Source organism: Neovison vison, chromosome 11, assembly GCF_020171115.1.
Source record: "Neovison vison isolate M4711 chromosome 11, ASM_NN_V1, whole genome shotgun sequence".
NCBI classification, from domain to species: Eukaryota; Metazoa; Chordata; class Mammalia; order Carnivora; family Mustelidae; genus Neogale; species Neogale vison.
Genome location: NC_058101.1, coordinates 146,840,920 through 146,855,686, shown reverse-complemented (window position 1 = coordinate 146,855,686; position 14,767 = coordinate 146,840,920). Strand labels below are relative to the sequence as shown.

The window sequence follows — 14,767 nt, the reverse complement described above, 5'->3', positions numbered from 1 at the left end:
AGCCTCTCTGTCTAAGAGTGGGAGAAAGTTTGCAACAGTGTGATGTCATCATGTTAAAAAGCTGGGAACATTTCTTGTTATGGCTGGAAATGGGCAGGAGAAGGAGAAAAGAACTCATCTGGTTCTGTAGTTATGAGCTATAACAGGGTCCGCGAGATTCCAGACTCTGAGATACTCAAAGGGCTATCCTAGGTCACAGCCCCATAGTTGTAGCTGTGGCTTCTCCCCAACTCATCTTAAAAGAGTCACAGGAAGAGATGAAGCTCTTCTGCAGTGGAGAAAACCTGCACCACATAACCGTGATGCTTTCCATTAGTCTTCTGAGGGCCCTCAGACTGGCCTGGATCCTGTGCCTGTTGAGGGCTGCCCCCTCAGAAATCATGATCCAAGGTCTCAGAAAGAACACCAAGGGGTGATCCTAGCTCCTTACATTGAGCGAGCAGTTGGGCACATACCAAGACTTCTCTTCCAAGTGAATGCAAATCAATATTCACTTCAGTATTAATGTGACTCACTGCAAATTCTGAATTGGTAGAATCCAAATGAATGAGGTTTGTTATGCTGAGCAAAGTGATCTGATGATTTGACTCGTCCTAACCTTGTCAGCATGGAGCCAGCATTTCAGAAGGGATGGGGAAGCTGAGGTTTATTACTTGAAGGTAATGTCTTTCATGAAAGATGCAGAATCTAACTGCTTAGGAGGGCATCTCTCCCTCTCCACTTCCTGCACAGCTTGTAAGAAATGAAGTCCCTCACACTATTACTCTAATTGAATTCCAACTTGGGTAATTACACTATAATTAAATAAATTTTCCCCATAGTTTTAATTCTCTGACAAATAGTGCTAGTCAAACAGCTACATTTCACACCCAGAAACGATCCCCAACTCCATTTCAGTGATGAGTGGAGTGATTTATACTTGGGAAATGTTGCGTATGAAAAATGCACAGTTCATAAAATATTTTAGGTATCATTCATGATTACATATGCTTTTCTCAGCATGAGATAACATTAATTTCTATTACAATCTTTCATCTAATTTCTCATATGCTTAGCGCCAAAAGAAATAAGACAGTTAATTAGCAGTTCTCATTCTCAGAACAATTTTTGTTTAGTTAACCAGTGGCTGGCATTTTTTATGTTTGAAGCGCATTTCATTTTCCCTGGCATATAGCCTAGGTAGGTGTTATTGCTTCCCATTCGACAGATGGAAGAATTGAGGCAGCATTCCCCAGAGTAAGAGAGCCAGTTACTACAAGCCTTGGGACCCAAGTTTTCTCTGGTCCTCTGGTCCTTGGCTCTTTCTATCAAACACTGGGTCACTAGCAATCACTTCAGTTCTACTAATGAGAAAAGAGAGAGCATATATCTGTGACCTATGTCACAGGTCATTAATTTGCAATAATTAATGATTTAGCCCTAGAGTCAGAGGCCTAGTAACTGGGCTCTGATGCCATCCTTGGATCATGAGACCACAGAGATCCTTTATGTCAACATGTTATTATTCGGTACAGTTCAACTGGAAGAACAAAATGTGACGCAAAGTGGTGCAAAAGGATTCAAATTTCCATTTCATCCTAATGTCCTTTCCTAAAGGGTTGTAGATGGCTTTTAATAAAAGATATTAAAGACAACATCAAAATACTCACAAAAAGCAGCAGTAGCAGGGGTGTTATAACGATGCCCTGAAAGAAATAAAAGAGATGATGATCATTTATCAGCCTGGAAAGCAGGACACTTTTTTTGCTATTTTAAACTCTGATGCATGGAAATGTTGATTCTTCTCACCTCCATTTAATAAAATGTAGGTGATAAAGATGAGGGAGCCCCAGTCTTGGCTCTCCCTACCATAAAGTCTTAGCATCTCTATTACGATTATTTGTATTTGGTGCTGTTAAACGTACAATCACCAATCTTCCTTAAACTTGTCTGCCCTTTTAAAAATGGAAGTTGCTTTCCATGTTGCATATGTATCAGTCGGGTGAAGCTGGCAAGCCTTCTCACTCCAAGGCTTTCAACTCTAACTTGGATAAAGTGCCCCCTTTCAAGAGAAGACAGGTGGTTCAGTCCCAGTTGGGGTCCTCTCCTGAGCAAAGACCACGTCAGTTGTGATGAATGAGATGTCGTGATTTTGTAATGTGAACCGATCTCCCCTAGGAAATGAGCTGGGATCTCAAAACTCATTTCACTTGATTAGACTCCATGTCTCCATGGTGGAAGGCAAGTCTTTCATCTAATTCAGCCACACAGGACCACCTCGGTCCCTCTGCCTCCCCTAGGCAGAAAGGAGCAAAAGATTTGTTTTCTGCAATGACAGGAAACAGTTTGAGGCTGTTGTCAATGAGGCAGGATACAAGCTTTTAGGTTTCTTGAAGGTAAATCTTTAAAACTAGGTGTTTGAGTTGGGAGTTAACATGACAGATTTCAGTTTTAGAGCTGCAGATGATTATTCGCCCCTTTTAGTTCTTCCTTTATCTCTCAACGCTTCATTATGATTTATAAAAAAAAAAAAAGCATTCCATATTTTTATTAATGAATTCCATTTGGAACTTCAAAACTCCAAAGAGTCTGTGTGTGTGTGTGTTTGTGTATACACACACATGCACGTGTATTGTGTGTGAGAGAAAGAGACAGACAGAGACTATACTGTGCCCAGGATCTAAGGTCTGGGACCACTTCATTACATTTGGAAAAAAGTCCTTTTGATATTTATATGAAATCTTTTCATCATTACAGTAACTAATTCTTTTGGATGTGGCCCAAGAGGGGTGGGCTACCTTTTATGAACATTGCTATGACTTTCTTAGGCAATATACCACATGTGATTTACACATGAAGATTCATAGATGAGTTTGTTTTATAGTTAAGTAATAGAATAAATGCTTCTTTATTGTGCAAACTTTTGCAGCTAGCAATAACGAATACAACATTTTAAGTGTTAATTTGTTTATTAAAATATGAATATACTTAGACCTCAGAAGAATTCCAAACTTTACAAGGCTATTTGGAAATGGAAATATCTGGCTATTTCAGTCTATCTGGGAGCTATCTGATTTCAAGTCAATTTGCTTAAACTTTTATTGAAAGTCCACTTATATGTGAGGTACTGTTCCATTTATTAGAAGAATTAGTGGAAACTGATCTGGCAGAAAGGAAAACAAGGATGTTCCAGGAAGAGGGAAGGAAATTCACAAAGCTATACAAAGTTGAGAAGGGGGTAAGAATATATGAAGTGGAGGCATCAAAAACCAGGTCACCAAGGACCTCGTGGCCAGAAGAGGGAGTGGATCTGATCTGATCAACAGTGGCAAACTACTCGAGAATATCAAGTAAAGGTACAGTAAGGTGGTAAATAATTTCGTATATAGAGAAAAAATTGGACTTAAGAGTATAAGCTAACCAGTTTTACCTTTGTTATCTATCAATTCACCCATATCCAAATAAAAGAAAGTAGAAACTTGAATTAATATTAATTGTGAAACACCAACAGCACCAATTACACTCATGAGAAACAAGGTACAGTATCTGTGATGGGATTAGAATTTTCAACTAGGATGAATGTTGAGCATTGTCACCACTCAGAGGGCATTTGTCTTATATCAGAGGAGGTGAAGCCACACTGGCATCTTATAAGTACATGGGGACCCACATCTTCCTGGTGACCACTAATTTTCCTTTGCTGCAGTGGAATACTAAAAGTATTAGTAATAATACCAGGACTATTAATGGCATTTTGCTTCAGCACTTTCATGTAGCACATTCTTAAAATGGTGGTCCTCCCCTACTGAAGGAGGTAGGTTGTATCATAGGCCCATTTTATGGATGAGGTAATAGGGGTTCAGAAAAGCTAAGCAAACAGCCCACAGCCATACAGAAAATAAATGGCAAAGGCAAAACCTGGATTTGATCCTGCTTTGCCCACCCCCAAAGCCAGAACTTCACTTCAGTGACTATGCCACTGGTCCTGGGTGTCAAGTTTCAGCAATCAGTACAGTTTTCGACAGAGTTCTGCTTCAGACATGTATATAGTAATTAGCTGCTGTATGATCTTGCTTTCAAGGTGATAACCAATTCTTAAAGATGATGCTATTTTGGAATGCAGAGTGCTATTATCTGCAGGTTTTCCTGACTGAATATTTCAAGTGTATAGTCGAACACAATAACTTCTTTGCAATCCTTCTAAAGATTTAATAATATTTATTCCTAAAATATTAAAAATTTCCTGGCAAATAGGATGTATTTTCTAATTCTGGATTCAAGATTCCTCATTATTTTCTTAAAAAATGTTTATTCAATTTCATTAATTAAGATTGAATTGTCATACTGTGCTGAAATCTGTTTTTCAATTGTATTAGGAAATGAGTCAGCCACAATGCCATTTATCGTGACAAGAACACCGTTAAGTTTTAGCGCAATCATGACAATAATTGTTAACATACTAAAAGCCAACATTTATGGAGTGCTTATCTCACATCAATGATGTGCTAAGGACTTCATGAATGTTATCTTTTTTTTTTTTTTTTAAGATTTTATTTATTTGTCAGAGATAGAGGGAGAGAGAGTGAGCGAGCACAGGCAGACAGAGAGGCAGGCAGAGGCAGAAGCAGGCTCCCTGCCGAGCAAGGAGCCCGATATGGGACTCGATCCCAGGACGCTGGGATCATGACCTGAGCCGAAGGCAGCTGCTCAACCAACTGAGCCACCCAGGCGTCCCGTGAATGTTATCTTATGGAACTCTCACAACAGCCCTATCGGGTAGGTACTCTTATTATCCCCATCTCCTACAGAAAGAAACTACGTCTCAGAGATAGAGTGACCTAGGAAGAGGCGAAGCCGGGAATTCAATCTCTGTCTCCCTGATTCCACAGCCTGGCAGCCTGAATGGTGTAAATAAAATCTTTGTAGTCTTACCCTATTTCCTCAGGGTTGTATTTTTAGAGTAAACCTGAGAGGAGCTTCAAACTCAGTATGTCTTTTTGATGACATGAAACAAATTGAGAGATCAGCCTTTGTGTGACATGGTTGATACATTTTTTTTTAAGTCAGGTTTTTACAAAATCGATGGTAAAAAAGGGTGAGCTGAAATGTAAACTGTAACAGCAACAATCACTAGGAGATGGAAAGTCAGACAAACATATTCTTTTCTCTTGGGTATAGAGAAGGCTCAATTTGATTGTCTCTTTTCTCTTCCCCAGTAAATCCTATGTAAATGGATAAAATCAAAGAAGTGGTAGATGAGCACTTCTAGCAAAAGATGTTACCCCTCTGCTTGCAGACTCAAGGTCAAGACATAGTTTTAGCATCCTTGCAATTGGGATGGAGTGCTAAGCTTTCTGATTGCAACACCTGAAGAAGTCAAGTCACAAAGTGACTGGCTTTGATTGGCTCTTAAAAAAGTCTTCAGAAAATCCATTTACACCTCTGATGTGAATAACTGGGTGAATATATTTCAATGGCTTCAGTGGGAAGGAGAAAAAAGTGTCAAATCTCAGACACTGAGATTTAGTCACAATACAAGCCCCCCCAAACCCCCAAATAACAACAAAAACAACACCAAAAATGTAAATGTACCTCTCAGCGGTAATGTTAGTTAAAAAGGCAAAACTCAAGTGAATTATCATTTTTTAAAAATAGGAAATGTTGTCAAAAGACTGCTGCAACAACTATTACTATCACACAGAAACCAAAATTGACTTCTTAGGTGTCTGTCTCTAGGATGTTGAATGTTAAGGCTTGGAAAAGGTGCTTTTTATTTTTTAATTAAAAGGCAATCACTTAATTTTTACAGAATAACAGATACTCCTCTGAAATGTGACCCCCTCTGTCTCCCTCACTTGCTCACCAGTGAGGTGAGGCTATTATGGCTATGCTTTCGCGGGAGAACCCACAGAGAGGCAATGTTCTTCTGAAGGCAACGCTGACCTTTCACAACAGAGAAGCTCTCTTTTCAATGATCCCAAACCGCCTCCACGGTCGCCCTGCCTTCCCCTTTGAAGCAACTTAGGGCACGTCTCACCCCTCCTGTCTTGGGATGGCCTTTTAATTGATGCTTTTGAGTGGTATAAATAAAATCTCTGCATTCTTCAACTATTGCCTCAAGCCTACAATTTAAGAATAATGCCGAGATGAGCATTTGGGGGCCCACACTAAGTCTTTTCCAGGCTAAAGGTCATTAGGCAGCCCCCTCAACATGACTCCCCTAGGGTAGGGCTCTGAGGCTCCTCTTTGACCTAATCTCCTTCAGGTGAACCTAAGAGCACATAGCATTCATTTCTTTTCTTTCTTTCTTTCTTTCTTTCTTTCTTTCTTTCTTTCTTTTTTTAAATTTCTTTTCAGTGTAACAGAATTCATTGTTTTTTGCACCACACCCAGTGCTCCATGCAATAGTGCCCCTCCATAATACCCACCACCTGGCTCCCCCAACCTCCCACCCCCCGCCCCTTCAAAACGCTCAGATTGTTTTTCAGAGTCCATGGTCTCTCATGGTTCACCTCCCCTTCCAATTTCCCTCAACTCCCTTCATAGAACTCATTTCATGACAATTGAGCAAAACTTGGAGCTTTCATCCTGGAGCCGTAACAGGCCAATCCAAGGATTATTTAATTACCTGGAGGGATATACTTCTGTTTGACTTTTATTTGCTAGTAATTCAGGCTCAGAAATTACATGCTAACTTATACAGTATTGTCCAGTAGATACAGAAATAATTTCTGTCTAGTAGGAAAAAAAAGATGACAAAGGTTATGGTCTTACTACCCTATAGGTATTAGCCAGTTTTGTCCTTAACCTAGTGAACTTATTTTGGTATTCTTTTCTGATGGACTATATAATCCCTACTTCTTTTTTTTTTTTTTAAGTTTTATTTATTGGGTGGGGGGAAGGCACATAGGACAAAGAGAATCCCAAGCAGACTCCCTGCTGAGCACCCCCCCTCACTGCACCAACACAGGGCTCGATTCCACAACCTAGAGATCATGATATGAGCCAAAACCAAGAGTCAAATGCTTAACTGAGGTACCCAGGCACCCCTATAATCCCCATTTCTATAACCTCATAGGAATCAACTTTACCATCCTGCTGGTTCCCCTATTATTCAGTCAAATAAATGTTTGACATGAGCTCACTTTATATTTGTAAGAAAGTCATGTTTTCAGCTTTTGAAAATTCTACTTTGACAGCTACTTTACTCTGAACCTTGCACTTTTGTTAATGCTAAGATGGCTTTTTTTTTTTTAAAGGGTTAATGCCAACTAAAACTCCTAGTTTGTCTTCACATGTTGTCCAGTAGTCGGCATACAGTGGTATCTTAAAAAGTTCAAGAGAAGGGGCGCCTGGGTGGCTCAGTGGGTTAAGCCTCCACCTTCAGCTCAGGTCACAAGCCTAGGGTCCTGGGATCAAGCCCCGCATCAGGCTCTCTGCTCAGTGGGGAGCTTGCTTCCCCCCCTTCTTTCTCTGCCTGCCTCTCTGCCTTCTTGTGATCTCCATCTGTCAAATAAATAAATAAAATCTTTAAAAAAGAAAAAAAGTTCAAGAGAAGCTTATGCTTGTTGAACTAATATGTAATGAGTGAGATTGGCCAATACATCCTAAACAATAAATTATAATGTGGTGGTATGTTCAGGATATATGGTCTCCAAAGAATATGACCTGATAAACATGGATCTCAGAGCAAACATCAGAGTAAACTTCATAAGGTAAAGAAAAATGCATTAGGAGTAGTAGCTGGAAAGAAAGTTGTGGTTGATTGGTGGGAAAGGGCCTCTTTCCTCTTACCTGCCTATACTTTCCTCTTTAAAACTGGACCTTCACAGAGTGAATGGCTCAATACCCCCAAATTAAGCATTTCTCAGGATATTCATAGCTCTGTCAGGGGAAGAAGGTTCCTAGCAGCTGGTTTGAGCATTCTGGTGTGTCTGCCAGGCACAGGGCACTATAGTAAAGACAGTGGCATGAGACTATAGGAGCTAGATAACACCAGTCACTAAAAACATCCAGTCAGTTCTCTCTAGTCTGAGTCCATGTTTGCCAAGAAAACATTGAAAAATAGTTTTGTTTTCCAAGTAGCATTTTTGGTAGAAAGGGAGCACGCGGGGCGCCTGGGTGGCTCAGTGGGTTAAAGCCTCTACCTTCAGCTTGGGTCATGATCCCAGGATTCTGGGATCGAGCCCCACATCAGGCTCTCTGCTCAGCAGGGAGCCTGCTTCCTCTTCTCTCTCTGCCTGCCTCTCTGCCTACTTGTGATCTCTATCTGTCAAATAAATAAATAAAACCTTAAAAGAAAAAAAAAAAAAGAAAAAGAGCACGCTGACTAGCTGACCTCAGGCTCCTAAAACACAACCATATTATGGTGTGCTAAACACAGTGAGATTCTGGACCTGCAGAGCTAAGGATCTATTTCTGGATTCTGGGACTCCATGGGAGCAACAGTACCTTGTGAGGCCTTGCGGGAATGACAGCTGGCTCATCTCAGTGACATACATTTAATTAAAGAAACATTACTGAGTGCTAACCATGTATCACACATCACAGGAGCTGATGAGAAAAAGATTCCAAAGTTTCCTTAGCACATAAAACTGCGAGCATTTTGAAATGGACTTTTACATAAAACTCCAAAAAATAGTTTCTGTGAAGCCCCTGGCTTGTCTTTGAAGACTATCTTGGAATACCTTTGTTCTTTCTTTCCTATTTTTCTTCTCCTACAACCACTGGTGGGCATTGTTTACCTCACTAATGTACTTAGTGCATGACTATGCTATGGTTCTTGCCCATGAGGAGTTCCCATTATAGAAAGCAGTTCTACCCATCCTTCTGTAACTTCGACACTTCTGTTAAGCTATACCTCTACGGTCTTATTCCCAAAAGATTGTGGTGTTTCTTCAGACTAAAATGAAGGGTCTTATGTACATAGTAAGTGTTATCTTACTAGATTTGGCCTCGTATCTTCTGAGATTTTGATCTGTCACTGATACATTCAGCAAATACCTACTTGGTGACTCCTCCATCAGGCCCCATTAGATGAGGGATAGTGGCCAATGAAACATGTACAGTGATGTCCTCAGCGCTTTACAGAAGACAGAAAAGCAACCACAGTAAAACGGTGAGTGTTTTAAATTACAGTCTCAGCATGCTCTGGGAGTGCTTAACAGGGAGGCGAGAGCAGTTTGATGGAGACTGAAAGCAGAGTAGAAGTGGGACACATAAAGAAGGGGCAGCCCCGGAGAAGGCAGGTGGGGAGAGAGCACACAGGGAGGGAGGAGGGGCCGTACAAAGGCTTTGGAGGCAAGAAGAACATACAGCCAACTGCAGGTGAAGGGTAGAGTGTGGGGAGGGCCATGGGAGAGATGAAGCTAGAAGCCTGATGAAGCAGGAAGGCCTAATCATCCATGCTGAGGAGTGCGGCTTCATTTCAAGGCAAGGGGAAGCCCCTGAGAGAATTCTGGAGGCGTGGATCTAGGGGAAGGGCCTGGATGATACCCAGGTTTAGGCAGAAATCAGTCTGGGTGTAATTTAGAAAAGAGGTTAAAATGGTGGGAAATTAAAAGGAGGGAGACTCATGAGGAGGCTGTTCAGTAATCCAGGCGGAGGTGGATTTGGGCTAAGGTGACAGAAGCTTAATGATCAAGACAAAGATATCACATCCTCAAGAAGTATTTGACATGTGGACTGGTAGATTTACTAAATATTGAGGGAGGGATGACGATTAAAAGGATGGACAGAGGGCTTCTTAGTCTTCTAAATTAAGTGAGTTTTGGCCAAATAGGGAGGCTGTGGAGCCAATTATTGAGCCACTTGGGATGTATGTAGATCAATTTTTCTTTAGGAATATGATGGATCTGAGAAGTCTATAAGGCCTCCATTTAGAGACACTTTAAGTAGTTGGATAGATGGGACAGAAGCTCAATCTAGGGTGGACAGTGGCTACAGATGAGTGAGTCCTCACCATACAGTCGGTGGCTTACTATGACAGAGAAGGAAAGACGTTCAGGAATACAGAATACACATTAAAGCTCAGAGGAGACTTAGCAGAAAATGGTTTCAATGGGATAACTAGTGTGGACATTAAGCTGGATTGAGAGCTAACACGGAAGAGGAGAGAGAGAGAGAGTTTGGACACTCTTTGAAGAAATCTATCAAGAAAGAAAGAAAGAGAGAGAGAGAGAGGAAGGAAGGAAGGAAGGAAGGAAGGATGGATAAATCTGGCTATCAAGAGGAGAAGAGAGATAGAGCCATAAACTGGAGGGGAATCAATATGAGGGAAAGGAAGTATGTTGGTTTTTGTTTTGTTGTTTGTTTGCTTGCTTTTGAAAGATGAAACTTGGGGATTTCCAAAATTCATTTAAAAAGAAGAAGAAGAAGGAGGAGGAGGAGGAGGAGGAGGAGGAGAAGTCAATGGGGATGGAGGGGGTGGAGGTTTAGAAAAGAGAAGGGATTATATTTATTACCTTAAGGGAAGGTAGGGGAGGAGAAAAGGACTAGCAGCAGGGAAGGAGTCCCAGTGTACAGCTGCAGGGTTTAACTTTAGGATGGGGATGGCTGACAGCTCTTCATTGTAAAAAGGGAGAAAAAGATAGATTAGGCACAGATGAAGACAAACTTGCATGTGTTTGATGTTAGAAAGTTGAAGGGACTTTCATTTAAGAGCTTCTATTTTCTTTTCTTTTCTTTTCTTTTTTTTTAAGATTTTATGTATTTGACAGAGAGAGATCACAAGTAGGCAGAGAGGCAAGCAGAGAGAGAGAGAGGAGGAAGCAAGCTCTCTGCCAAGCAGAGAGCCCGATGCAGGACTCAATCCCAGAACCCTGAGATCATGATCTGAGCTGAAGGCAGAGGCTTAACCCACTGAGCCACACAGATGCTCCGAGAGCTTCTATTTTCTATATTAAGTAGGTGAAGTTCAGGCAGGGGCAAGTCAGTGATTGGAAAACCTGTGTAGTGACTAATGGGAGCGGGTGTCTAAGACAGTGATGGGGCTCAGATTTCACCATCTTGTGAAAGTAACAAGTTAGCTGACCATGGCTTCATGGATACTGGAAGAAAACACAAGACTCCTGGGTCATAGCCACAGGGCGGTATCACTCACAGAATAGGAATGATGCCGACTGAGTGAGCATCAGCTCCCTTGGCCCCCAAGTCAAGCAGGGTGTTGTAAATGGGCTCAGATGGATGCCTGCACCTATGGTGGGCTGCATTCCAGAGAAGAAATACTGAGTTTAGGGATCCAAATCTTTTATAAGGAACAGAAAGCATGCTTATCATTTGCTCTAGAGGGAAATACTATCTTTATATTTCCATGGCAGTAAGTGTACCTGCCATTTGTTCCAGAGGGAGATACTATTTCTATCTTTCAAGGCCATTCACTATAGAAACATTCCTGAGAAGATAACGGAGAACAAAGGGCCATCAGTGCCTCTGATGACAAGATGTACAGAGATGGGAGAGCTGTATGGAGATTTGTCTTCCAACAGAGGAAATGTCCAGCAGGCCATCCCAGCTGATACTGGTTATCTCAACATTTGAGTTATCAAACTCAGTATTGCTTCCTTCAAATACCCTTACTTGTACAGGAGAATGATAATTAATTAATTAATTATTTTGAGAATGATAATTAGATAGTGATTTTTAAATGACCAGAAAACCTCTCCAAGATGACACCTATCCTCTAACATTTCTTGAACATTATGATTAAAATTAGTAAGAGTCTAACCAACTTAAGCTGACTTCCAACTCATACTTAGCTCTCTCTCTTTTTTTTAATTGGGGAATTTTCTAAATGTATGTTTCAAATCTAGATCCCTGCTAGACTAAACCGTGGTCTTTGGGCCACCAGCACTGGTCTCGCATGGAAGCTTATCAAGAATTGCTGAATTTCAGACCCCATCCCAGGTCTATTGTATCATCATCTGGATTTTTAACAAGATCTCTAGAATACTTGTAGACACATTAAAATTCCAAAAGAACTGATTTAGTTCTAGAGCAGGGGGAGGCAAACTTTTTCTGAATAGGGCCAAATAACAATTATTTCAGGGTTTGCTGGCCAGATAGCTCTGTTACAATTACTCAACTGTGGGCGCCTGGCTGGCTCAGTGGGTTAAAGCCTCTGCCTTCAGCTTAGGTCATGATCCCAGGGTCCTGGGATCGAGCCCCACATTGGGCTCTCTGCTCAGCAGGAAGCCTGCTTCCCTTTCCTCTTTCTCTCTGCCTGCCTCTCAGCCTACCTGTGATCTCTGTCAAATAAATAAATAAATAACATCTTTGAAAAACAAACAACTCAACTGTGCTACTGTAGCTGAAAAGCAACCAAAGTCAGTAAGGAAACAAATGGGCATGGTCAAATTTGGCCCAAGGGCTGTAGTTTGGACCCCTGCTCTAAGGTGGTGTTTTGGATTAGCAGTTATAGTTTAAGAAGAAATGCATAAGTGTAACAAACTTTTACTTTTAAGAACTTGGGTTTTTGGTGAACCCACATTGGCTTCCAAATATCACAGCATGTTCTTTTGTAACTGCTTATACCATACTACTTAATTACCCTTTCTTCAATTTTTCTCCAGACTGAAAACAAAATGACCAGTTAATAGTGTGTAAAATCTACTTTCTTCCCCTTTTTGATATTTGCAGTGACATTTGCACATGCCCAGCTGCTGATTCTACTCCTTTTCTTTATGATTTGTCAAAGATAGCAATTCAGCAATCGCAAATGTTAGTTTTCTCAGGACTCTATGAAGTAATTTGTCTGGGTCAGAAGACAGAGTCTGCTAATCTTGGGCCTACTTTCCTTTTGCCAATATTTACTTTACCGTTCCTAATCTGAAGATGATTCTCTTTGCCAAAGATGATGGAAGCAAAGGGAAGGGCCAGGGAGTGGGGAGTGTGTGTGTGTGTGTGTGTGTGTGTGTGAGAATGAACAGCAGGATGCTGGGTTGTGGGCAGAATGTGTGGAGTTTCGAGTCCTGACATCCAGAGCTGTATGAGAAAAAGGATAAACACAAGAACACAAAAGGGAAATAACATGTACATTGCTAATTAGAATATGGTTATATATGTTAAGGCTGAAAAAACTGTGTTCAAACTCAAGATTTTTCTTTTTACCCATTAAGTGAAAAAGTAAATCTTCTTTTCTGACCATGTAAACTCGTGGATCTGTATTAAAACTATTAACTTTGCTTTTTCTATCTAGATTAAGGACAATCTGAAGTTCAACTAAAGCCTAAAGTGAGATGGATGTGGAAATTTTCTGTATTTTTCAAGTATCTTTCACATAAATGTCTTCTAAGTTTACAGATTTAACATGCAATAAGTAATTTTCCAAAGGAGCCTCTTAAAAATGCTTTTCTGGGGGCGCCTGGGTGGATCTGTGGGTTAAGCCTCTGCCTTTGGCTCAGGTCATGGTCTCAGGGTCCTGGGATCGAGTCCCACATCGGGCTCTCTGCCGAGTGGAGAGCCTGCTTCCCCTTCTCTTTCTTCCCCTCTCCGCCTACTTGTGATCTCTCTCTGTCAAATACATAAAAAATATTTTTAAAAAATGCTTTTTGTAGAGTATATATTGGACCAAAGAGGCAGCAAAAGGAAACTCAAAAAAATTGCTTTTTGATGACATGAGCTTTCAAGGCTGAGCAAGGATTTGTCAAGGTTCAATTTGGCCTGCAAGGCCTCCACTGTGGTCACATGGCTGCAATCTGGTGTGTCGTGGTGGTTTTCTTTTCCTGGGAAATACACATAACATCCTATGAAAGATCATTAGCAGCACAGCAAATATTATACAGAAGAAGCACAACTCTTAAAATGCCAAGAGGATGGTTCCACATTATGCAATGGTCAGCCAAAGTGTCTGAATCTTATACACAGGAGCTGGTAGTTTTAGTGATACCAAATATGGACTTCATAACAATAGTCAATATTTATTAATGGACACGATGTACCAGGAACTGTGCTATGTGCTTCACAAACATTATTTAATTTTAAATTCCAATAATAAATTGATTATCCCAATTTTATAGGTGAGAAAAGAGAAGCTTATAGAGACTATGGCTAGGCTGTAGGAAGTACCAGGAGGCAGAACTCCAGCCAAAGAAATAAAAATAAAGGTTGAGAGGTCAAGAGATGGTCCAAAGGGATGAAAAGTTGTTAGAAAGGAAGAAAAAAAAAAGAGCAAAGAAGGAAGTAGGAGATGTAAAAAGGTATTCAGAAAATGGATTGTAGGAAACCAACATAGGATCAAAGATTATAAATACAATCTGCCAGTGGTATAGGAATATATGAAAAGAATGCACTAAGGAATTCTCTCTAGGCCATGAAAATAACACTGAATATTTACTACCCATTGGCTTAAAAGATTCAATGTGTATCTGTCATTTTGCTCATTGATGCCTCTTACAAACGGGATACTTGCCACATACTAGACACTTGACTAGATACTTAACATTTTTTTGCTGAATGAATGAATGTGTATCCACAAATGTTTCTTTCAGGGAAGAGCATATCCTTTATATGAGAAACACACACCTTCTCAAATGTTTTAAAACCCTATGTTTGTCATCATAATGAGACTAGCTGACATTTATTAAATTCCTACTCTGTATGTGTCAGGAACTGTTCTATACTCTTCATGTGTACTAACTATTCAATCCTCACTACAATCCTCTGAGAATGGTGCCACTATGATTCCCACTATATAGAGGAGAAAACAGAGATATACGGACAGAAGAATTATACAAAATTCCCAAGCAATAAATGGCAGAGTGGGAGGCAAGCAATGTATCTGACTCCAGAA

General features: G+C 40.5%; 1 protein-coding gene across 5 annotated transcripts in view; it reads right to left on the bottom strand.

Annotated features, from left to right (window-relative positions):
* The window catches only part of SLC10A7 (solute carrier family 10 member 7), a 258,489-nt gene that overhangs the window by 71,242 nt on the left and 172,480 nt on the right, over window positions 1-14,767 (bottom strand). For all 5 annotated transcript variants that reach the window (XM_044224917.1, XM_044224920.1, XM_044224916.1 and 2 more), the window contains exon 6: window positions 1,650-1,685. In XM_044224917.1, coding sequence (XP_044080852.1) covers window positions 1,650-1,685 — 36 coding nt within the window. The remainder of the gene's footprint in view (window positions 1-1,649; window positions 1,686-14,767) is intronic.